This window comes from Centropristis striata, chromosome 3 (assembly GCF_030273125.1).
Source record: "Centropristis striata isolate RG_2023a ecotype Rhode Island chromosome 3, C.striata_1.0, whole genome shotgun sequence".
Classification (NCBI taxonomy): domain Eukaryota; kingdom Metazoa; phylum Chordata; class Actinopteri; order Perciformes; family Serranidae; genus Centropristis; species Centropristis striata.
This window is the reverse complement of record NC_081519.1, coordinates 9,924,869-9,950,476: the sequence shown is the minus strand read 5'-3', so window position 1 is coordinate 9,950,476 and position 25,608 is coordinate 9,924,869. Positions and strand designations below refer to the sequence as shown.

The window sequence follows — 25,608 nt, the reverse complement described above, 5'->3', positions numbered from 1 at the left end:
ACACAAACATGCATACACATATATATTTCCTGTGTACAAAACTCTGAGCTAGCTATGAGTTTCCCCCCTGTTTCGCCAATTGGCAGATATTTCAATCTTGTGTAACACCAAGTCTGTATTTACCACCCTCAAACTCCAATACACACACCCAGTACATACTGATCATGTGTTCATATTGAGTGGGTGGAAGCATCCATTATGTAGAGCTGCATTTATATACCAGCGTGTGTGTTGTTTGTTTCCCTCAACCATTTGCATTTATTTATAGATTGTAGCTATTGATTCTATTGGCAACAGCTGTAGCCAGCTTTTAGATACAATGCTCACATATGTTCACAGGGGTATTATAGCATCCAGATGTTACAATCAGTGTTTTTGTCGTCCTGACTGTGTCACATAAGATAAGATAAAATATGACTTTATTTATCCCGCAGTGGGGAAATCTAGTTGTCACAGCAGCTCAAGATACAGACACATAGATATAGAAGACAGAATAAGAATATATTTCGGCTATTTGGCATTTATAATTAATATTAATATATATACATTTTTGTGTTTGTTTTCTTGAAAGAACTATGCATTTTACAGATATTGCACATCTGAGAATATATATATATATATATATATATATATATATATATATATATATACATATATAAAGCAGAAAAGTGCCCTGGTGGAACAAACAGTGCAAATGTAACATTTCTGCTAGAAAACAAGGAGTGACTTATTCATACTGTGGTGTATTGCTGTCATTAGAGGTTTCCAGAGATTAAGGATTTACTGTTTCATGCATTTAAGAGATCCTGAAAAGAAGACACACTGCAGCAGCACAGACCTCCAGAGCCACTGTAGAGGTTCCTGCAGCACTGTGCCCTCATTGTCATAGGACCGATACATGACCACGGATAACACTCACTGCTTCACTTGAGCAAACAGCACTGTTTCTGAGAACGCCTGTAGCTGGGATAGTAAAACACATCCTGCAGCAGTCTGCCCACAGCAGCAACCCTGATAGATGTGGCTCTCTGCTAATTTGATTTGATTTGATTTCCCCTCGATAGTAGAGCCTAGCACATTCTCCAACTGACTCATACTCTGTTTACCTCTGGCATGTGTGTGTGTATGTGTGTTTATGTGGATGTGTGCCCGCTTGCCCTTCTCTGTGTGTCTGTGGCAGACGCTCTGAGAATAGATTGTCTGGAATTTGATGCGCATTGTTGAAAAGCTGTTGCCAGTTTGGCCAATTAGTGGCTCTGTTACAGTGGCAGTACTTTGTCTTTAACAGGACATTTCTGGACATTATGACCTTTTCAGGTTTCCTTTTACACACTGATCTTGATGTGCTGAAGGTGCTCTACAAAGTTGAACTTTTCCATAAGAACAGCATGGCTACTGGAGACAAAGGGCATTGTAAAGAAACTTGTCATTTGCACTGAATATCACTAAAATAACTGTAAAGTTATACTTACATGTGTTATGTGTGTGTGTCCATCAGAGGCCAGATGAGGAGGTGGTAGTAGACCAGGGAGGGACCAGCTCAGTACTGAACATCCACTATGAGAAGGAAGAACTAGAAGGTGAGTAACATCGGCAGATGGAAAACATACTGAAAGGAATACTTCACAACCTAAGATGACCATTTGTATACCAGTTACTTGAAGACAACTCTGTTTTTTGCATGCTTTTTCTCGCATACAACTGGATAAATGAGACTACATTAATATGCGATTAAAACTTTCAGCTATGTTTCACACCTGAACACACCTCAATCAGAACTATATTCTCTGTGAGGACATTTCTTTTTCTTTTTTTCATTCACTGACAATGCAGAAATTGTCGCTTAGTGTTTGTAATCATTCAAGTTCTCCATAGCAGAGCTCCATTATTTTAAATTGTAGATATTTTTCCTGAACAGTCCGCTGTGTAAAGTAAATGATGCTCCTTGTGCCTACTGTGTTATCAGTGGCTGTCACATCTGCAGTTTGTATCTTGGCTGGAAAAGAATAATTCTACATAATAACACTGCCGGCCAGTTCAAACTAACCATAAATCATATTTTATGAGCTCAATAGATGTTTTGCATGTAACACTGCATCCATCAGCCTAAAAGAAATGTGGTAAAGACTAAAGTGTGGTACATGTATTTTACACTGAAAGGTAACGTAACAGAAGTAAGACGCCTTAAAGACATGTTTAAGAAAAGTACCTATACTTTACGTTGTGCTCATCTCCTGAGAGTATTTACTGTATGTTGTGTGTATTTTATAAGACCAAACAGTTTGCTGGAGCGGGATTTTCAGCAGGGTTGAGTCGTTTTTACCATTCTTGTGTATAAATCTCCGTCAGTCATCAGTGTGTGGAGACAGGTGTATGTGTGTGTTTGTGTGGGTGTCACTAGGCCTATTTTGGCTCTCCTGGAGGGATAATAACACCTAACGAGAGATGGAAAACTCAACTGCAGCTCCAGTAGCTTTTTATTCTCTTTGCACCTCAAAATATATAAACACCTCTTGTTCCATTTTATTCACAACAATTTGCCAAAACAATTTGATTAATTGCCTTATTATTTCAACTGTTTGTTCTCTAGTTTTAGAAATCTCCGCTTTGATATTCAAATAGAACTCCATTATAGTCAGCGCCATGTGCATACAGTCTCTTGTTATCACCACATGTTGCATTTAACACTGATGATAATTACAGATGGCAGAGGTTAAGACTAGTGTGGGACGGAAAGCAGAGTGTTGTCCCCTGATTTTCCCTGTGGAGTTTTGGAGCAGCACCTAACGCTTTAGTTTAATGGCTTTCACTTTCAGTCACTTTAACCATCTGAGCTGAGAGAATGACCTTAATCAACTCTGCTTTCCTCCATCAGCAGTTGTTCCATCTGGAATACAGAAAGAAGCCAGTTTTATCCTCAGCTAATTAGGATTTTATATTATCCTATCAGAAACCCTACATAAGTGTGAGGAACCCTTCACCTGAAAATGTCACTCAAAGAGACTCAACGTGCACGTGAGACTCAAAATGACCACAAAGTAATAATACAACTACAAAAAGACAGAAAATGACTACAAAGTGGCACGAAATGACCACAAAGAGATACTAAACAACTAAAAGGCACAGAATAACCATAACATGACCACAGGCAGACACAGAATAACTATAAAGTGATCCAAAATGACTACAACGAGACACAAAATGACCACAAAGAGAAACAAAAGCACAGAAAAAATGGTAAAACCTCAGAAGAGACACAGAACAACAACAGAAAGAGGCTAAGCAACTATAAAGTCTGTCTTGCTCCTATGTAGGAAACATGGTGGCACCTTTTTCATATCTGTGCACCGAGGCTCTACAGCAGACCTGGGTATTAGGCAGCCCGCGGGCCACATCCAGCCCGTTGGCTGTCCCTGTCCGGGCTGCATGAGGTTACCCCGAAATTAATAATCAATACAATCACAGTGCTTTTATTTTGAAGGCACTTTACGTATGTGTGTGCATGCATACGTGCCTGCGTTCCACAAAAAACACTGAGTTACTTTGTTACCTTGTGAAAAATACTTTTTATGAATAAAACGTTTTTTTGCATAAAGTTGATCAATTGCTGGTTTACTGCGTAACATACATGCTCCATATTTTTTGTGTGGTTTGTATGTATGGTGTGTTTACAAAAATGGAAAAGTGAGATGATGATTGGAGTTTTTACTATTTTTTACCGCTATATTTGACTTCCTCCACATTAACATAGTCTTATCCTGTAACATGTATTCTTACCAGTAGCAGCTCAAAGCCAGATAATTTACTGCATTTTATAAAGCGATGAAATTAAAATTGAGCAAAATTTAGTTCCTTCTGAATTTAGAGTGTTGGTCCTGCCCTCCGCAACCTCGCAGTATGTCTTGTGGCCCCTTGGGAAAATGAATTGCCCACCTCTGCTCTACAGTATGTATCAGCCAAAAGTTCTGGTAATAAGACAAAAAAATCACAGGATAAATAAATGTGAGGGTAGCAACAGTTTGTACAAGATTGTTTCTTGGAAGTTGTTAGCACGTATGCAAAAGCCTGTTTTCAAAAACAATATCTGGTAAAGGTTCAGCCCAGAATCAGAGAGCTGATCTGATAATAATGATAAAGAATTCAACACTCTCAAGGCCAGAGTGAAAAATGTATTCAAAATGTCAGGCATGATGTTTAAGTTGCAACCTACAACCACCAAGGATGTTATGTTTTTACAGGGGTTTTTTGTCTATTTTTTAGCATGGTACCGAAAAAACCTTGGTGGAAACATGGGCCAAGAAGGAAACCATTATATTTTTGGAGTGGATCTAAATCATGGAGCAGATACACTAGTACCCTTCTAGTTCTTTATTAGATTAGCATTCATACGTATATATCAAAGGACTCTTTATTCTACCTGCTGTATTTCTCGAAGCTGTAATTACTGAATTCCCCTGAACATGTATGGGCATTAACATCACCATTATGCTATTATATGGTTTTTGAATGCTCTGTTGGGCAGTTATTTTGTCAATTAAAGTTTAGTTGCACTCCATTGACTCAAATGTTTACATATTTATTTTACAATAAATAAAATCTCTTCTTCCCTGCTCTGTCAGGCCACAGGACTCTGTTTGTGGGCGTCCGGATGCCCAGGCAGAGCCATCGTCACCACAAGGCTCACGGCTCTCGCCACCGCAAGAAAGACAGGAGGGCAGGAAGCATCGCAACACAACAGAGCGAGGAAAGTGAGACAGCCACCGCCAGTCATGGTAACACACAAAAACTCTATTCCTTTCCTTACACCAGTGTCTTTTTACTTTTCATGTATGAGTTAGAGTTAGAGAGATAGAAAAAAATGATATTTTGTCAGGGCTCAGTGCAGAGCATGCATGTATACTTGCACGTCCACCTCCCGTGACTGTTAAACAAAGTCTATCAATAGTGTGGGCACATCACACACTAGCACACACATAAAGCCCTCCAGGCTAAAATTGACTTGCCCACTAATTAGACACCACAGAGCAGGAAGTAGTCAGCATGTTGCATGTGTGTGTGCCTATGCCGAGGTGGGTTTGTGTGTGGATGGACCCAGCAGTCATTTAAAAGCCATGTAATGACAAAGTCAACAGTGTTACGTGTGTTTGTTAATGTCTCTTGAGAACCACAGTTCACCTCTCGTTCCTTCTTCACATCTTATCGCTTCACCAGACACGCCATCCCAGCGGGTCCAGTTCATTCTGGGCACAGAGGAGGATGCTGAACATGTGGCTCATGAGCTATTCACTGAGCTAGATGAGATCTGTGTGAAGGATGGCAAGGATGCTGAGTGGAAGGAAACAGCCAGGTCAGGATCTCCTCTGGGAGCTGTTGGCAACAATACTTGGCAATAAAGCTCCTGACAGCCCAGCAGCTCTACAGCTGTACTGTTATGAAGAGAGACGTGTACAAGCGGTAGTTACATTAAAGCTTAGTGGATCATTTTTTGGTTGGTTTGCTCAAAGAAAAACTCCCTCAAGAGAGGTGGAGTGACAAAAAAGAACTCCTGCTGTGATCTCATTCATGCTCAAATGCCAAATCTCAGTTTCACATGCTAATGTCATATTGTGCGGTTAACACTCAAGTCAACAGCATTCTTCCTGGAAGGAAATGGAGTAAACCACATAGTAAAAGATATGAGCTGATGTGAATATGGGGTGGGAAAACATCTTTTTTGTAAGCGCCTAATGCTCCATTCTTCCTGTCTGCACTCAGTTAATCTGGGCCAGTATTAATCAAACCTTTAAGAATTATACTTATGAATGCTCTACAGACGCAACAAGAGAGCAAAAAGTTCAAATAACACATTTATCAAGCAAATGACTACTTATACTACTTACAGCAATATAAATAGCGACAAGGAATTAGGTTGCATCTGCCATATTCTTAATTCTTCTTTTAATCCTTTGATTTACTCAGTGATGTGTTAGTCTGCCAAAATGCAATTAAACTTGAAAGTTCATTTAATTTTTGTTAAGTCCTTAATATTATAAGCAGCATTAAAGCAGGCTGTCCTCACTGAAAATAAAAAAGGCACAGGCACAGGTAATCTCTGCAAGCAGCTAATTATAACCTAGAGATACGATTGTACTTCGGTGCCCGCAGCAATTATGACATCACCAAAGGAGGAGTGACCTAGTATTAAGAGCAACAAAGTCTGCGTCGAGAGGAGGCCAGTCGGGATGGAGCTCTATTATATACGTAACTAGGTTATGTGACTTTGCATATAGCATGCTTTTTTCCTGAAGCTTATCAAGCTTATGCAGGTTTCACAACATTTAATAGCGTAGTCATATATGTTGTTTTGGGAGTCACTGGCAAATTACCTATGCTGTTGTTTAGGTATGAGGAAGTGTTGCATTTAACATGTAAGACAATAATCTATTTATTTATCTGTAATACTATTTTAAAATAGTATTATAATAGTAGAAGAATGTTGATGAATAGAATTTGAAAGATGTGAGGGATATATATAATATATGATATATAACATTTCTTTACCTTGCAGGTGGCTGAAGTTTGAGGAGGACGTGGAGGATGGAGGGGAGAGGTGGAGCAAGCCCTATGTCGCTACCCTCTCCCTCCACAGCCTGTTTGAGCTCCGCAGTTGCATCATCAATGGCAGCGTGTTGCTTGACATGCACGCTGACAGCATAGAAGAGATTGCAGGTGAGGATTTTGACATATTAATAACTCAGTTTCAGAGCGCTGTCTATTCTGAGAGAAAAAGGAAAGCTCTGTCTGAACAATTCCTCATAAGGACGTTGCAAGAAATCTGTTTTTATCATCGGCGTAAGTGCCTGGTGTTGCTTCTTCAAGTGAATATACTATATGATTCCATGATTTGTTTTCCTGTCTTTCTCTTTCCTGCTCTCTAAAGACACGTCTTGCTCCTGTCCTTAAGTAGATATCACATTTATTGATATAAAACATGCTCCATATCTCAGCCACGATGCCTGCTGGATGTCTTCTACAAATCGATTTATCCTCCTAAGAGAGGAGACACTTACAGTGCAGGCCTACGGGGAGCATCATCAACATTGTCCAGGATGCAGAAACAGACGCACATGTTGTCAGTCATAGAAAAATTCCAAATACACAAGCACACCCCTGTCAAGTGTCATTCAATACTTACAGCACACCAGTGGCTGAAAAGGCTCACTGAGCACACTGTGTGGTTATCTGTGGTTTTGTATTCCTGCAATACTGCAGCTGAACTTTTGTTGAACCTGATTTGCATTCAAATCTACAATTAGACAAAGCTGCTGCTGCAGGTCCCGCTCATTTGCATGCAAGTATGCTATTCACTGAGCACCTGTAATTTGCTTGCAAGCATACGATTGGATAAGCCCGGTCCATGTACAACCGTGAGTGCAAGTTTAAATCTGACAGATATATAAATTATTTATATACAAATGCAAATGTTCACACACACCGAATGACACTGACTGACACACGGACAGACACACCTTACCCATTTCAACTAAATGCCTAACCCTCACCCTAACCCTAACCTAAACCAGATTCTAACCTTTCTTAACTCTCAAACAGCCCTTTGATAAAGTGAGGACCAACCAAAAAGTCGTCCCACACACACACACACACACACACACACACACACACACACACACACACTTTAATCACTTTACATTCTTTTACATTTATGTCCTGGAGACTTAACCTAATCACAATTTGTCTAACCTAAACCTAAATCCTTAACTTATCCTATTGTTAAACCAAGTCTTTACTCTAATATTTAGTGAGATGACTTGTCCCCATAATGAAGGCAAGTGCCACGATGTGCCTATGTAAACAGATTAATGTACCCTGAATGTGAGTAATACACGCTCACCACACACAGAAATCAACAATATACCAGCGCTCCTCGCTACAGGGTCTTCTGTGATTTAATCATGAAATATTTCAACAAATGGAAATAATTATTTGCAAATTGTGTTTCACGTTCCTTTCTATCCACCACACACACGCACACACGCACACACACACACACACACAGACATAGACACATGTGACACAGATCACATGGTTCAATAGCCTGGGTATACCCATACTGCCTTGCGCGCTCGAATTTCATTTCGAACCTCCATCCAGTCTGGCAACCAGGGCCGTTTCTTAGACCTGTTTTAGGGATCCAATCACAGAGCGTGGAGGGACGGCAAGACGATGACGCGTACTACTCGGCACTTGGAAGCTTGTAGTTTTCTTACGGATCCAACATGGCTGCTGCAGACGCGAAACTCTCTTTAGCTGTAGATGGTGTTTTAAATAGTTTAGAGCGAAAGTTGAAAGGCGAAAGGTCTCTCGGCGGCTCCGCTGTCCCCCGGCGTTACGGTAGCAGGGCTATTAGCCGCTAGCGGCGCTAATCACCGGTGCTACCGTAACGGCGGTGATCTCGATACGAGCCGGGGCACAGCGGACCCGCCAAGAGACCCGCAACAGCTTGTTTATTGCCTATAAAATCAGTGGATGTGTGTGGCTGAATGACATGAGGGGGAATAAAGCTTGAAAATAAATAATCTTGCAGAAAGCGAGAACTGGAGAAGCAAAGCAGCAAGCAACACTCTCTCACAGACACACACACACAACAAACATCCATTTCTGTTGCTCTACTACGTCATCTGGTATAACTGATACGATTGGCTAAGAGCTACCTGACGCTTTTGATAGACATTCTAAGCGCCCAATAAACGGCTCGAGGATCGTAAACCACACCTCCTCTACGGAGAAATGAATGGCTGGTTTCCAGACTAAATCTCATTTGAGATTAGTCTGGTGTTAGCCAGGCTAATGGTTCAAGGCTCTCCATCAGACATTCTTCCTCATGGTCATATTATGACATTATGACAGGTTTACTGCCTGAACGACCTTGTTGTCTGCAATCATTCCATTTCTCCAGCTCTTCAATTCTTGTATCACTCCCCTCCCTTCTCCATGTGACTCCTGCCAACAGCACCTGGACTCAAAACAGCTGCCAAGATGATAGAAGAGACAGAGAAAAAACAAGTTTTTCAGTTCTTTGCTTGTTTATTTTTGGAAATGTGGCAAACAGGGATAAGGCAGTATAAAGGAAATGTTTTAAAGTTACTTAAAATGCATGTTCTAATCCGCATACCTGCCTATGAACATAACAGATATTGTTTATTGAATCTCAGTGTCATAGCCTGGTAAGATCGTCCTACCACGTGAGCTCAATGTTTCTGTTGGCTCTACGTCGTAAAGTGGCCTTTCTCCATTCCAAACGCTTTTAAGTAGGCAGGAGCTGAACGCCTCGACAAACTCCTTTAGCCAGTCAGTGTACCGAAATATGTGACGCACTGTTCCATGGATATACTATAATGTGTTCAGAGGCGATATTTTTTCCTAGGTAGGTGAAGGCAGATGTGACAAAGGGCAGGTCATGCCTTCACCCATTTAAGAATATAAATATAAAAGCCATGAATAAACGTTAGCACTTTTAGGATAACACAAGCTAAGCTGAAGTTCAGTGCAGTGCCCTGTTCATTTTGAATGGTTTTTCTATTTCAGCAGTAACTGGAGTTATGGCTGCTTTTTCTGTACTGTCGCTAGCATTACAGCTGCTTCCTCCGTGAGCCGTAATTGCTGTTTGGCAAGCAATGGCCCGTGATTTACGTCATCATCTATAACACAGTCCCTGATTGGTCGGTTACGTTGTTTCTGATTGGCCCAGGGTACATTTACATTTCTTGAAGTGAGCTGGAATGGAGGGAATGCCAGACTTATCATGTAGCACTATAGAGCTGATAAGAAGTCTTACCAGGCTATCATTGTCATATGAGCACCTGATGGTCAGCAGTCAAGTGATACACTGGAGGAGTAGCTGGTGTTGTAGTTTTAAATGTTATTCTTCTCAAGTCAATGAAGTGAGAGTGGAGGCTGTAGATGTAGCCTACAATTTGTGTGTTTTCATTTAATTTTAGGCGGTTCTCTTGTCACTGGCCTTATTAACATGGCTGATTATACTGGCGCTGAGCTCGACACATTAGCGATGGCCTTGAAGTGTGCCCAGAATAAATGCAGGCACTGCAGTCTATGTGTGTGTCTGTGTCAGGCACACACTTTGATTGACTGTGGAGAAGGGAAGGGAAGAAGGAAGGAAAGATCCAGTGCTGACTTAGCAAGTCAGCATGAAGACTGGGAGAGGGAGGAGAGCAGGAGGGGTGAGAGAGATAAAGAGATGGTGATTATTCTCTGCAGTCCCACATGGCCCGATGTGTCCGACACATATTGACTGACCATTTCCAACACGCAATTTCTACTCAGATGGTGCCTTTACATGTTGACAGATTATTAAAGTTTAACTACACAAACCAAAGGAAAAATCAAACACTTTACAGTTCAAGGGGGCCTCTATGCATCCTCATTAGGGTTCTTTATCACCTCCTCCAAGGAGGTCATGGTTTTAGTTTAATCTATGTCTATCAGCAGGATTACATAAGGATCTCTGATCTGGTGTTCATGAATCTTTGTGGAGGGATATAGCATGTACAGAGCACCCATTCAATTTTGGAGCGGATCAAATGGGGGGTTGTACAGAAATTATGTTGCACGTTATCTTCCGTTAACATTGTAAGATGGTAGCCTGGGTATACCCATACTGCCTTGCGCGCTCAAATTTCATTTCGAACCTCCAGGCAGTCTGGCAACCAGGGAGGTTTCTTAGGCCTGTTTTAGGGATCCAATCACAGAACGGGGAGGGACGGCAAGACGATGACGCGTACTACTCGGCACTTGGAAGCTTGTAGTTTTGTAGTTTTCTTACGGATCCAACATGGCTGCAGCAGACGCTAGTTTAGAGCGAAAGTTGAAAGGCGAAAGGTCTCTCGGCGCCTCCGCTGTCCCCCGGCTCGTAGCGAGATCACCAGCGTTACAGCAGCAAGGCTATTAGAAGAAGAAGAAGAGAAGAGTACTTTATTAATCCCACAATGGGGAAATTCAACCTCTGCATTTAAACCATCCTTTTTTACACACAAGTGAACACACCATGCAAGGAGCAGTGGGCAGCACATTACTGTGCCCGGGGAGCTGTGGAGGGGGGGGTTAGGTGCCTTGCTCAAGGGCACTTCAGTCCTAGACCTGTCAGTATCGGGATTCGAATCAGCGACTCTCCAGTTACAAGCCCGATTCCTAACCTCTTGGCCACGGACTGCCTAGCGCCGCTAGCGGCTAATAGCCCCGCTACCTTGACCCGCAGCAGCTTGTTTATTGCCCACAAAATCAGTGGATGTGTGTGGCTGAATGACATGAGGGGGAATAAAGCGTGAAAATAAATAATCTTGCAGAAAGCGAGAACTGGAGAAGCAAAGCAGCAAGCAACACTCTCTCACAGACACACACACAACAAACATCCATTTCTGTCGCTCTACATACGTCATCTGGTATAACTGATGCGATTGGCTAAGAGCTACCTACAGACGCTTTTGATAGACATTCTAAGCGCCCAATAAACGACTCCGGAGGATCATAAACCACACCTCCTCTACGGAGAAATGAATGGCTGGTTTCCAGACTAGATCTCATTTGAGATTAGTCTGGTGTTAGCCAGGCTAGTAAGATGGGGCATTTGTGCTGCATTCAGACGGCATTTATGCCATCTTTCTCGCTTACAGGATCCTTTGCTCTTCGTTGTCACGTAACTACTGGAAACAGATATTAACGTAAACGCTTTGAGCGATAAAATACAACACATCTTTGTAGAGTCCATGTTGTCTCAACATTAGATCTTAATGCTCAGGGAACACACTGAAGTCAGAAGACAGACTTCCCATCTGAGGAAATGGGACCATCTGAGGAGCACCTGAATGCGCCATTGGCCTCGCCGGCTGTCTAAAGTCTGATTTCCCCAAACATGAGCATGTCTTTGTTTGTTTGTGTGTTGCAGATATGGTGCTGGACCACCAGGAGGCGTCCCATGAGCTGGACGACAGTGTGAGAGTGAAGGTGCGCGAGGCTCTGCTGAAGAGACACCACCACCAGAACGAGAAGAAGAAGAACCTGATCCCCATTGTTCGCTCCATTGCTGAGGGAACCCGCAAACAGTCAGAGACCCATCTGACGGGTTAGTTTCTCACTGTACATCACATACATACCAGGAGCCACCACGATGTGCTTCACAATGCCTCTTCAGAAACATATGCGTGGCATCACAGAGGCTACATCGATATTTTATACAATCTATGATGCAAAAACATGTCACTTTTATCATCAAAAAACATTATCACAGATCAAGTCTTGGCATCGATCAAATGAAGACTTATAATTAATTCAGTCAGAAAAAGCTCTGTTTGATATAATATGATTACATAAGGTTTTAGATCAGAATGATAGACAGAGATAAATGATGGAATAAAATTAGACATTAACAGACTACAAGCAAGAACTCTAAGTAACAGACAGACATGTAGAAGAGCAAGCATGATCTCTAAACAGTGACGCTTGCTTTCAAGGACACACTGCCAAAACCTGTTCCTTGCAAATAGGCGATATATTGGAAGCTAAGTATTAATACCCTCATAGGTTTTTTTCCACTGCACTTGGCAGGGAAATAGATATATGTACTAACTGCCATTCTCTCTCACACACACATACACACTCATATGCACATACACACACCCACTCTGTCTAACAGGGTCAGCCACATCTCCCCAGCCTCCGCCAGCTACAGAACCTGCTAAGAACGGTGGCGGACAGGACAGCACCCAGGTGGATCTCAGCAAGGTAAACAAGCAGGCACTGTGTTCAGTTTCTTAGTGCACACTGTTTATGTATATGGTTGGATGCTGTGAAAACCACATTACTACCCAACAAAGCGAACATGCTGTGACTCCATTTGGTCATAATCTGATCAAAACCAGAATTTTAGTTTTACCACATAAAAAAAATACTATTATGCCTTAGAAATGCATGCAAAACCTAGCTAAAAATAAATCATAACCGCAATTGTTATGTCACAAGTGTTTATAAGGCAGTAGCTAAATCCAATTGTAACTAAAGAAGTACGCCAGAGAAACTAGCCCTGCTTAAAGACAACCAGGGCCTGTAGATGCCTTTTGGGTTTTCCAAACACAGACTACAGTATCTGATTTTCCTACAATTACTTGTTTCCCCCTTTTTCCCCTATAAAAGCATAAAATGAACATTTTACAACTCATATAGTTGTTACACACTTTGGTAAGTAGCCTTAAAACTTCAAATTTCACCCTTTTTTTCTCAACTTCACTGTTTCTGTAGTCACTGCTGTCTTCCTTTGTCAGGCAGAATATAATATGAGTACAGAGAAGGGAAGATATATAATTAACACATCTGACAACAGCAACGTAGGATCTTCTTTGGTTGTTGACCATCAGCTCTATGCATGTGCTGTAGCACCCTGCTGAGATCTGTAATCAATGTTTGGCATGCTGTCATCAACTAGGTCGCATAGTGCCCCCTATGAAACAACAGAAGAACTACACTTCTATGAAATGCATCTCACAGCAGCAGCCTATCACTGCAAAAGTACAGCATCATAGGACATAGATAAAAGCTTCCATTCAGCCATTAATTTCCACCTGGGATTTTGAGGGCACGTATGTTCACTTTAATACCTGAGCACTGAAATGCAAGCCTGGTTCTCTGGCATGAGGCAGCACCGTAGGTACAGCTTTATGTACAACACCTTTCTATTTGCACTGTTGTTTCTGAAGTTACCGTATAAGGAGAAACCACTGTCCCACTGTCCCACTGTAGGTATTAAGTTTTATTTGTGTATTCTTAACTGATATTAACTTCTGGCTTGACTCAACAGGTGGACATGCACTTCATGAAGAAGATCCCAGAGGGTGCAGAGGCCTCAAATGTACTGGTGGGAGAACTGGACTTCGTAGAAAGGCCCATTGTGGCCTTTGTCCGCCTCTCCCCTGCTGTGCTGCTCACTGGACTCACAGAAGTCCCCATACCTACTAGGTAGATGACCTAATAAACATTGGTTTAGTCAAATTATGTGAAGGATGTATTTGCATACTCTAAACCATCTTCTGATAAATGTCAGGTTCCTCTTCATTCTCCTGGGCCCAGATGGAAAGGCTCAGCAATACCACGAAATTGGACGTTCCATGGCGACCATCATGACAGATGAAGTAAGAAGCATCTGTCAATTAAAATCTAACTTTAGAAACATACACAGAACAAATCTCAACATCTGTCTCGCCTTTTGTCTGGAATCAGATCTTCCATGATGTAGCCTACAAGGCAAAAGACAAAAGCGACCTGCTGGCTGGGATAGATGAATTTCTGGACCAGGTGACGGTACTGCCACCAGGAGAGTGGGACCCCTCCATCCGCATCGAGCCCCCAAAGAGCGTCCCCTCTCAGGTACAGATCCACTGATTTGATTAGATGCGCTAAAACTAAGAGTTGGTGTTTATTTATGTAAGTGTCAAGCTATCTTTTTCTAATTTGTCTGTTCTTGGACTGTTATTGGGGGCCTGCAGGAGAAGAGAAAGATGCCAGGAGTCCCTAATGGCACAGCCTGCCAGGTAGAGGAAGAACTACATGCTGAGCACCACGGGCCGGAGCTGCAGAGAACTGGAAGGTAAGCTGTCATTTGCAGGGTGATTAAAAAGACTTCTTCAGTAATGACTGATATACTACATGGTAAATACAAGATTTTATACAACACAAATGGTGTCTTAAAAACCGTCTTGTGAAAAAGATTTTAGATTTAGCACCTCTTGTGTTTTCAGAGGAAATGTGTGGAAGCCTGGGGGTGAGATAGCACTTCTGATCATGTTTGTCAGTGACTGAGGCCACCAGGTCTAAATTTGGATGAGGTGGGACAAGCAAGTGACAATCTAAGCAAGTGTGACAACCTGAGAGACAAACATTCTTCCTGTCCCCCTTAAAAAATCTTGTTTTTGCTGACCTCCACATCGATGCAGTGATGTGGGGGTGTTCTGGAGGAAACTGCGACTTCACTGATAGGTTACAGATGCAACAAAGCACACTAAGGGGGACCACACCCATTGTCCTCTAAACCACAATACCTCAATTTCAGGTTGTTTGGTGGTCTGATACTGGACATCAAGAGGAAAGCTCCGTTCTATTTGAGTGACTTTAAGGATGGTTTAAGCCTCCAGTGTGTGGCCTCCTTCCTCTTCCTCTACTGTGCCTGCATGTCTCCTGTCATCACCTTTGGAGGACTGCTGGGGGAGGCAACAGAAGGACGCATTGTAGGAACACAAACAGACTCAGACACAGTCACAACATTGTAAATATAACATAGATATAATACATGTTACTGAATACAAGACATGCTGTCTGTATGTCTTCTATGTGTTGCAGAGTGCCATAGAGTCCTTACTCGGTGCGTCTATGACTGGAATAGCCTACTCCGTGTTTGCTGGTCAGCCTCTCACCATTCTGGGCAGCACAGGTCCTGTGCTGGTTTTTGAGAAAATCCTCTTCAAATTCTGCAAGTATGTATCACAACAACATGTCTCAGACGTTTTTATTCTGACCGTTGCAGCCCTTAGCTAACCGATTATGTATTCCCTGTCATGCCCTTGCCTTATCTCTTCCACTTTCACATCAGGGACTACAACCTGTCCTATCTGTCGCTGAGGACTTGCATCGGCTTGTGGACAGCCTTTCTGTGTTTGGTGTTGGTTGCCACTGACGCTAGCTCTCTGGTGTGCTACATAACTCGGTTCACAGAGGAAGCCTTTGCCGCCCTTATCTGCCTCATCTTCATCTACGAGGCCTTGGAGAAGCTCTTCCACCTCGGAGAACACTACCCCTTCAATGCACACAGCGATCTGGACAAGCTCACGCTGGCGTTGTGAGTAGCAAAGTGTTCACTCTGCTGGCTCACCTGGCAGATTTTTTCTTCTCTAAGAATATGCTTTAGCTGTCATTGTCTCTGCAAGATTCACCCTCTCTGTGTCTTCTTCCCTGCTCTCCTCTACAAGCCTTCAGATCATATCCTCAACAGCCGTTATTTTTATGTCTGACCTAATTTAAGTGAAGAAAGCATGCAAGCCCATATTTTTCGGTCAGAAAAAAACACTTAATATTTTTCTGTGTTGTGCTGTTTTCCTGTCTGTCTGTAGCTGTCGGTGTGCAGAACCTGATAACCCCAATAATAAAACCTTAGAAATGTGGAGTGAGAGAAACATCACAGCCTCTGCTGTACCCTGGTTCAACCTTACAGTCAAGGTAACGTAATTATGTGGAAACACACACACACATCATCACACACTTTGACGCCTAATCTCAGTGTGACTTCCACATGATAGCACACACTGTTTTTTGCTCCATGTGTTTACTTTTGTTAACATTCAACAACCTCCCCTCCACCTTCCCCGGAGCAGCTAACCTCTCTAAAGGACCTCTGCAAACACTGACAAGGACGTTCAATCGATTAACCTTTCACTGCTGTGTGTTTAACTGAGCACACCAAAGGCTTGCCTGGTTTCTTTTGTTTTATCTTTTTTCTTTAAGCTTTGTAGCTGACTTCTGTTTGTCAGATAATTTAGAAAAAACAGTCTTTTGATCTATTTTCTCTTGAGTCATCTGAGGCAGTTTCATCCTAATATAACCTCTGTGAATCTCTACAGGAGTGTATCAGTCTACAGGGCCACTTTGTTGGGACGGCATGTGGCCACCATGGCCCCTACACCCCAGACGTTCTCTTCTGGTCCACCATCTTGTTCTTTTCTACCTTCTTCTTGTCTGCCTTCCTCAAACAATTCAAGACAAGTCGTTATTTCCCCACCAAGGTAATCAACCAACCCAATCACCTGAATAAATACTGGTATTTTACGTTTCTGCAAAGCACAGCTAATGTTGAATCTCTACATTTTTAAACCACAAATACGTTGAATATGAATGTTTCGGAACTACTGCAAGCCGTTCTCTGATTGTGACATGTGACGGCCACTGCTTTTAACACTTTAAACACTTTAAAACACTTTGGTTGAGGTTGAAATAACAGGGTTAAGTTTAAAAAAACACTACAACAGGCCACAGAAACAAAACAACAGGAAGCAAACACTGGTCTTCCAGTTAAAATTCCAGGGTTGGTTGGTGCCATCCACCTCTCCTCCATCCCTCCAACCCGACAGTGGAACCATGCATATTTTAACATCTGATTGCTTTGTCACCAGACAAAAAAAGGAAAAGCTGCAGATTAATATCTGTGGTTTGCAGGAATGTACAATGCCAACATTTTTGCTATCCAATGAACCAATATGAATGCTCACCAGGCGAAAGGGTTAGCAGACATTGGGAAACCTGAACTGTCACATTAGTAACCACTGATCTATCCCCTGTGCCCAGGTGCGGTCCACAATTAGTGACTTTGCAGTGTTCCTCACCATTGCTATCATGGTTCTGCTTGATTATGCCATTGGAGTGCCCTCCCAGAAGTTGAAGGTGCCCAGCAAGTTCCAGGTATAGAGGAATTAATAATCATAATGTAACCTTGACATTAAATGCCACATGGTTACTGTTGAATCATGGTCTCACTCGTCTTAAATGTGATCCTCCAGCCAACCAGAGATGACAGAGGTTGGTTGATCAGTCCAATAGGAACCAACCCATGGTGGACAGTCCTGGCTGCAAGTATTCCTGCTCTTCTCTGCACCATCCTCATCTTCATGGACCAACAGATAACTGCCGTCATCATCAACCGCAAAGAGCACAAACTGCTGGTAAGAGAAAATACATCTGCCCTATGAACCTGTCTCTGTTGCTTCCAGCTGCAGACTGTTGCACAGTTGTACCCATCTGTCCTCCTCTCTGTCATGCAGAAGGGCTGTGGGTATCACCTGGACCTGCTCATGGTTGGGGTGATGCTGGCGGTGTGCTCCATCATGGGCTTGCCCTGGTTTGTAGCAGCCACGGTGCTGTCCATCTCTCACGTCAATAGTCTCAAGCTGGAGTCGGAGAGCTCAGCTCCAGGAGAGCAGCCTCGCTTCCTGGGCATCAGAGAACAGAGGCTCACTGGCCTGGTCATCTTCCTGCTGATGGGCTGCTCCGTATTCATGACTGGAGCCCTGCAGGTCAGTCAGACTATGCAATGCTGCCCCCCTCTGGCTGGGATATTTTTGATAATATACTCATTAAAGCTTATTGATGTATGTTGTTTATTTCCAGTTCATTCCTATGCCAGTGCTGTATGGTGTTTTCCTTTACATGGGAGTCTCTTCATTAAAAGGAATCCAGGTAATTTAAAATGTGACATTTGTGATTTACTGTAAAGCCTCCATGAGTATACTTTAAAATGTACTTTCCTCAAGTAATTACAGCGAACATAGAAATAGAATGAGGGTAGAACGGACTATAAGCTGTTTGCTGTGGTCATTTGACTAGTTCAAAAGAAATTGGCGATCGGTTTTTAGTTAATATGGTAACAACACACATCAGTGGGCCCAGAAACTAGCTTATTCACTAGTATGCTAGCCTGTCCAATTCCAGAGCTGAATTCTGCTCTCTTCTTTATGAAGTAGCCAATTGTTCAACCAGTGTAGAAATAAAGAATGAATGCAAAAGGAAGGTGGAATTACAATAGCAAGCTAGCTGATGGCTGGCTAGTAACTAGTTAACTAGCCAATTACTCCATGCTAGTTTTTCCATGCATAAATGCTACACTGGTTAAAGAAAGTGATTTGACCAAAGTTGTCATTAATCTGGGAAGAGCATTTCCCCCATGTGCTTTCCTATGCTGTCACAGGAGGATGTAGTTGCAGCATTAACTTGTTAAAATTTACCAAGTTCTCGGCTTCTTCTCCATGCTTCGTATTACTCCAATGGTCTTTGGTCATTAGTTCAAAGTCTCATTCCAGTGAATTTGCGACTTGCCATAAGTGGGTTTACATGGAAGTTAACCCACAACAACAGTAAAGTTCTTTGTAATAGCAATGGCAGGCTACATATAAAAATGGCTGCTGCTCTGACCATCCTGCTATGTCGATTGGAATCGAAATGTCCACTCTACTCTTATTCTATTTCTATGGTACTAATTCAAACGCTTTCCTTCTGCCTTCTCTCTGTCCCAGCCTCTTATTAATGTGGCTGTCCCTGTGATGCCCTCTCCTGATCTAATTAATTCCGTCGCAATTCAATGAGGCCTGACAGTTAATTGTTTGACTAATCTAACTAATTTTGTCATTCATAATCACTTTCTCTCTCTTGCCATATTCGCCATCTGCTCTGTTCTCATTAATTCATCTCTCTCCTTTACCCTTTCTAACTTCCCTACCACCTGCGTTTGCTCCTCAGTTCTTTGACCGTCTGAAATTGTTTGGCATGCCGGCAAAGCACCAGCCAGACTTTATCTACCTGCGCCATGTCCCCTTGAGGAAGGTGCACCTGTTCACCATCACCCAGCTCACCTGTCTGGTGCTGCTCTGGGTGATCAAGACCTCACCTGCTGCTATCATCTTCCCTATGATGGTGAGTTGACTACTCCATCTCTATCCCTCCATAATCTCTACATGTCTTCAATTAAAGCTTTTTTATTTATTCCTCCTGTGCCTGAAGGTGCTGGCTCTAGTTTTCGTCCGCAAACTTCTTGACTGGTGTTTCTCCAAGCGGGAGCTAAGTTACCTGGATGACTTAATGCCTGAGTGGAAGAAAAAAAACCTTGATGATGCTTCCAAAACAATAGAAGAGGTACTCTCAATTTAATCTTGAGGTACACAGATGAAAATAAATGAACATGCATGTATTGACTGGACATGTTCTTCTAGGAATCACAGGTTATGCTCAGTACAAAGACGGAAGATACTGCTGTACAGATTCCCATGGAGAGCAGCAAGCCTGTTCAGACCCCCAAAGCACATGACCCCAGGTGAGCACACACATACACAACTACACACTCAAATGGACAAGATGGCCATCAGGTGATTGGAGTGATAAGATTAAGCTTCACCCTTCTGTAGATCTATATGTACGCTTGTCTTGTTTGGTGTGTGGTGTTCTGCTTTTTAAGTGCACCCTGTGAATACTAACCAACTGAAACCTTTCCCAAAACCTTAACTCCCGCCCAGTGCTATCTTCTTTCTGCTCTCACGCTCCTTTTCCTTTTCCTCTCCCTGCTCCTCAGGTGTGACCCCTCTGATATTAACATATCTGATGAAATGTCTAAAACCACCGTGTGGAAATCCCTCAACTCCAATCAAAGGGACACTTGTCCTGTGGCTGCTAAGAAGGCAAGGCCATACCCTCTTTTCCCTCCCCCCCATCATCTAGAAATATTCCCTCTGCAGAATGTGGTCACTTGCTTGTTTTGTGCTTTGCAATTGTTGCTCCAGCTGCTAATTGCAAATTGAGGGCAGCCAAACTGTGTTGTCTGCTGTGTTACTTATGGGCTTGTCTTTTTTACTCTGCAGGATTGAAGGGATCGCGTTCATAGATGATTAAAGGAGATCCATAGTCCTGACAGACTGTAGTTCTGGACCACTGGATACTGCGATTTGGCTGCTTTGACAGACAGCCACTTCAGTGCTTAGAGAAACAAGTCTCGATGATTTCTACCAGCTACCCGAATACATTATACTGTCCACAAACATACAAACAAAAAGAAGGTAATACACTCTCATGCACATACAGCAGATGGACACACACATGCACTTCTATCTTTGTGAGGACTAGAAATTAATATTAATTATTATTTTCCAAAAATTAGAGCCAGTGCTAACCTAATTCTAACTATGACCCCTTGACTATAAACTAGCACCAGCCTCAGCACTGTTAACCATTTTAACCAGTTAACAAGTGGGAAACCCTGATCTCAACCGTCATTGTCTTCTACTTTCAGCTTTCAGCTTTCTACTTAACCAGACAGGGAAGAATGCCCTTAGTGATCAGCTCTGGCCCGTTCACAGCCTTTGGCTCAGTTGTGAGGTTGAATCTTTAAGATATTGTATTATATCCTACAGCAGCATTCACCTGTTTAAATTCGATAGTATTGAAAAGTCTCAGTTTTAATGACTTTGTGTCTGATAATGTCATCTGGAGACACAACCTGGAGCTGCTCCATCCACAGTGACACTGACAGCTGCTGGCAGCCATGGTGACTTCACTAATATGGGGCCATTTTTCACTTCTGAGAGCCATGCATTTGTAACTTCTCAGACTGCCTCGCAACACTCAAGTTAGTCAGTCAGCCAGTAATTCAGTGTCACTGGTCGGCCTCCAGAAATGTCAGCCAAAAAGTCTGGATGGTTTGTTTTTAGCTCATGGGGACACAGCTGCTGTTTGTCTATAAATATCGATTTTACTGCCTAACATCAATGAAACAGCCCATAGTAAATTCTCTGGTAGGGTGGATTTTTCATTAAATGCTTGAACTGGCCGTGACCACAGCTGTGAACTGAACCATAGTATTGATAAAAACCAGGGATATGCACGGTTGCCATCATATTAGGTAAAATGATCTACAACTGATGACTACATGATGCTTACAATATTCAGTTTTTGTTGAAACTGTTTCAAAAGTTCTGAGTAATGTTGGAAGATTATTATTTGTTGAATTGTAGTGCGTTATACTAAAGGGTGTTTATAGACAACTGCATTAGATACAATCTCTGAGATCTCCATGTCGTTCTCTTTGCCAGCACCTATGGTGATAAGCGTTAATTGCTGGTGTGTTTTTGGATCCCACTTTCCAGAGACCAGAAGTGTCACCTCAGTCTGTTGTCAGTTGTCATCATCTGTAGTCATTGCTCTTTTTGACTGATGAACTTTTCAAGGCAAGCAGAGACTAAAAAAACAAAAATAGTAGGCCACTTTACTCATAAGTGAGTTGAAGAACGAGTTTGATCTCTCCGCTATCACCGCTTGGGTTTTTTTTTCCAGGAATGTCACCACAGACACTGAGGTCATAACATCAGTTCTTGTGACTGCAAATGCAAAGGTTTTCATTACAAGACTTAATCACCTTTGATTGTTTTTACCTTTTTATTATTATCAACCAAGCTGACATTGTGAACTTGTTTACAACACTTTCTTCTTTATATCCATGATAGATCAACGTTAACATTCATTCTGAGTTTCTGGTCTCCTGATGGATGTAAATCTAATATTTACTCTGCTCCGTTGTTGGTCTCAACCAACTCCTGAAAAAGTTGGTCTCTTTAGCTGCTAGATGGATTGTCACAGTGTCTGTCAGGTGTTTGCTGCTGAGCAGGTATGTACAGTCGGTTTTAAGAGTTGTTTTGCTCAAATGAGCTGCCTGTTGCATCTGAAAATGAGGCTATGAGAGAGATCTTCATAGACCCACCTCTCAGTCTGAGCAGTGAAGCAAACCCTGAAGTGCCTTAAGCCTGCAATGGCGGTTGCCAAAAGAACTCCGGTCATATCTATCTGAATACAAAATGGCGACAGCCGTACCACCAAACTTGCTTCAAACGGTCAGTCCACAAACCAATGGGTGATGTCACGGTGACTACGTCCATTATTTACATACAGTCTATGCATAGACCGCATCTATTGGTTTTTGGACTACTGTTTTGAAGGCTCTAGTGTGGCATTTGGCTGTAGCACCTTGGGGTTTTTTTAGCAAGCTTGATTAGCAAGGTGCAGCTCAATTCAACATGAAGAGACAATTCTTTTTAGTTACAACTTTAGGCAATGTTAAGCCATGACTTTACGAATAGGCTTCTTTTTACAACCAGTGGGGTAGAAAGAATGCAGGTTAAAGGCATTTTTCACATTGGCTTCACTGGCGCTTGGAGTGAACCAAAACAGTAAACTGAATGGCTGAAAATTCAAAAATAATGAGCTGAAATAAGCGGTCAAGCTACATATACTGAACTGCAGAGTTAGATGACAATTTATTGCTGGTTCATCGCTACAAGCAATCCCTTTCAAATAAAAGTAGTCATGTGACTGTCCACTAAAATATTAGCTGCTTTAAAGACATATGGTCCTCACAAAGACAGAAGAACATACACACATAACAACAAAAACAACCTCTCTACTCTCCTTTTTCACCCTTTCATCAGAAAAAAAAACACCAGGTTCCACCACTCCACTGTACACTTAGCTGGACTACATGACGGAGAGTAAATGCTCCTAAAAAACAACCAGGTTCTTTTTAATAATCCAAGTAGATTCATCAGTCATCATTCCTTAAATCTACTAGAGTGTCTTTTTATTTCATGTGCCATGAGTGTGTTCTTTTTTCTAATAGTGATGATATGGTTGATTATTTGGTAGATTTTAAAATACATTGCAGGTTCAGTTATACATAGACAAATCCTCTTCGGGGGCATAAAACTTGGTGTCAGTTTTGTGTGCTGATGTAAACTGAAAACTGTAAAAGTTAGAAGACCCACTTCAGTTGAAGCAATGGCATCAATAATGTGTGTTTTTCAAGGTGTAATCGTTTCCCTTTACGGGCGTTTGTCTTTGAACTAATGATTGTGTATGATGGAGGTTGTTCTACAGAATATTTGTCATGTGTTAGTGCAGTGTCTTATTTCTTTACCTCAGACGAGTTTTGAATGCTCCTGCAAGGCACTTTGGATTAGGGGTCAAGTAGGGGAAAACAAAAGCAAAGACAGTGTGTGTGTGTGTGTGTGTGTGTGTGTGTGTGTGCGTGTGTGTGTGTGTGCGTGTGTGCGTGTGTGCATGTGTGTGTGTGTGTGTGTGTGTGTGTGTGTGTGTGTGTGTGAGAGAGAGAGAGAGATAGGGTGTGTTTCCCTTTGAGAATCAGGAAAATAATGATTATTTTGTAATCTTTCGGGTGGGGCAGCTGCAGGACTTTCTTTTAAGCAATAATTCACCCAAAATCCAACTCAAATTGACCTTACCAAAAGTCTTTATTTTTCAGGGTTCTCTTGTGCCAGTGCAACCTTTTTTAACCATCCCTCCGAAATAGAGGCGGTTCAGGAAAAAGTAACATTTGAAGTGTAAAACACTACATATGCCAAAAAGCTAATTTCACGCACAGCTACACACGCTTTCCGTCATTATGTGGATTCTTGAGACATGTCGGTTTTGATAAACAACATTCAACTGTAACATGCTCCCCCTCATTTTTATTGATCAGAGTCAAATCTACTAATTGCCTTTAATTAATTTTAGACACGACTCTTCTTTTTGAGTTTGTCACCTCAAAGCTTGGAGAGCCAAAGGAAGCAGAGAGTACGGTGTGAAAGAATGATCTTCGGTTATACTTTATTTGTAGTTGCACTTTCTGTAGATAAAGAAGTTGTGATATATTTTATTTTGGAAAAAGTCTATTAAGCAATGAAATGATTTTACAATAATTTATTACAGTTATTTATTTTTAGATATAAAATTCCAATGTGTTGTCTTTACTTTCTGGATATACTGTTATAAAGTGATATGAGCTAAGAGGAAGGCTGAAGAATGCAGCACATGAATAATAAACTGATATAAATGAATTCTGCAAAATACATTTAAAAAGAGAGCAAAGAGCTCTGACGGGACATGATGAGTTTGTCTTATAAGGGGATATTTATTGTTACAACATTCTGTCCTGGATGGAGGACCTAGACGACCTTGAATCTGCTCAGAAATCAATTATTGATTGATATTTAATTGGACAATAAAAGAAATGAAGAATGAATTTTGATTAATGATTTTATTTTTATTTTTTTCACAGAGATTTTGCCTTTTTTTAATATGAAGGTGAAAGTGAGTCCCAGATCAGACTAGACATTTATTTGAAAATGGATCTTCACATAAGATAAACTTGAAGGTTAAAATTCACATAATAATACTTCTATCCATTGAAATATATTCATTAACATATTCAGTAGTATTGTAGTTTTAATGTAGTCATTATAAATCAATTATTTCCTTGTCTTACTGTCCAGTTAAATATCAATTCATTAACTGTTTTATTACAATTTTCAAAGGCTACTTGAAAACTACTTGCTACTTGCCTCCATAGTCCCCATCATTTCTATTCAAGTGACTTTAAAGCAGAGTGCACAAGTACAGTAATCAATCACTGTAACATCACATGCAGTAATACCTCCTCCAAGATGCGTATGAACGTTTTGTACATTGTATTTGCTGTCATGTACTTCTGCTTTGACTTTTGAATGTGAATAGTATTTGTGTGTCGGGGACCCATAACTAAAATAACAAATGGCATGACTAAATATTATTCATTGTGTAAATATAAATATATATATAAATATATATTCTAAATCACATGAGTGAGTGCAAACCAATGTGTAAACTGAGAAAAGACTACACCAAATTGTGAAAATGCTTTTAAAAATCTAGAGGTTAATGACTGTGAATTTGCTCTCACAAAATAATTAATTATTTAGCCGTTGTGGAAGCAAATTTAATGTGCATCATGTGTCTTAAACCTGATTTTAAATCATTAATGTATATGTGAATGTATGGTGAACATATGATTAAATGCCTTCAGTGTACTGTAGGTTTACTGCATATACATGTGGCCAAAAGGTCATACATTTTGATGGATGTGAGTATAAATATACATGTGTGCCTGTCATCGAATACATAGCCACTTCCTGTTGTGCTTCGACCACCTTACAT

General features: G+C 41.4%; 1 protein-coding gene across 1 annotated transcript in view; it reads left to right on the top strand.

Moving 5' to 3' along the window:
- slc4a8 (solute carrier family 4 member 8) overlaps positions 1 to 22,269 on the top strand; it is a 33,496-nt gene extending 11,227 nt beyond the window's left edge. The window contains exons 2-25 of the mRNA XM_059328433.1: positions 1,499 to 1,580; positions 4,620 to 4,772; positions 5,212 to 5,347; positions 6,548 to 6,708; positions 11,960 to 12,136; positions 12,707 to 12,795; positions 13,865 to 14,022; positions 14,108 to 14,195; positions 14,284 to 14,430; positions 14,550 to 14,650; positions 15,113 to 15,287; positions 15,400 to 15,533; positions 15,650 to 15,895; positions 16,167 to 16,272; positions 16,674 to 16,835; positions 17,395 to 17,508; positions 17,607 to 17,768; positions 17,868 to 18,119; positions 18,214 to 18,282; positions 19,339 to 19,512; positions 19,600 to 19,731; positions 19,809 to 19,909; positions 20,165 to 20,270; positions 20,451 to 22,269. Of these exons, the coding sequence (XP_059184416.1) occupies positions 1,499 to 1,580; positions 4,620 to 4,772; positions 5,212 to 5,347; positions 6,548 to 6,708; positions 11,960 to 12,136; positions 12,707 to 12,795; positions 13,865 to 14,022; positions 14,108 to 14,195; positions 14,284 to 14,430; positions 14,550 to 14,650; positions 15,113 to 15,287; positions 15,400 to 15,533; positions 15,650 to 15,895; positions 16,167 to 16,272; positions 16,674 to 16,835; positions 17,395 to 17,508; positions 17,607 to 17,768; positions 17,868 to 18,119; positions 18,214 to 18,282; positions 19,339 to 19,512; positions 19,600 to 19,731; positions 19,809 to 19,909; positions 20,165 to 20,270; positions 20,451 to 20,456 (3,231 nt within the window). The 3' untranslated portion in view covers positions 20,457 to 22,269. The remainder of the gene's footprint in view (positions 1 to 1,498; positions 1,581 to 4,619; positions 4,773 to 5,211; positions 5,348 to 6,547; positions 6,709 to 11,959; positions 12,137 to 12,706; positions 12,796 to 13,864; positions 14,023 to 14,107; positions 14,196 to 14,283; positions 14,431 to 14,549; positions 14,651 to 15,112; positions 15,288 to 15,399; positions 15,534 to 15,649; positions 15,896 to 16,166; positions 16,273 to 16,673; positions 16,836 to 17,394; positions 17,509 to 17,606; positions 17,769 to 17,867; positions 18,120 to 18,213; positions 18,283 to 19,338; positions 19,513 to 19,599; positions 19,732 to 19,808; positions 19,910 to 20,164; positions 20,271 to 20,450) is intronic.
- Positions 22,270 to 25,608: the final 3,339 nt, after the last annotated feature.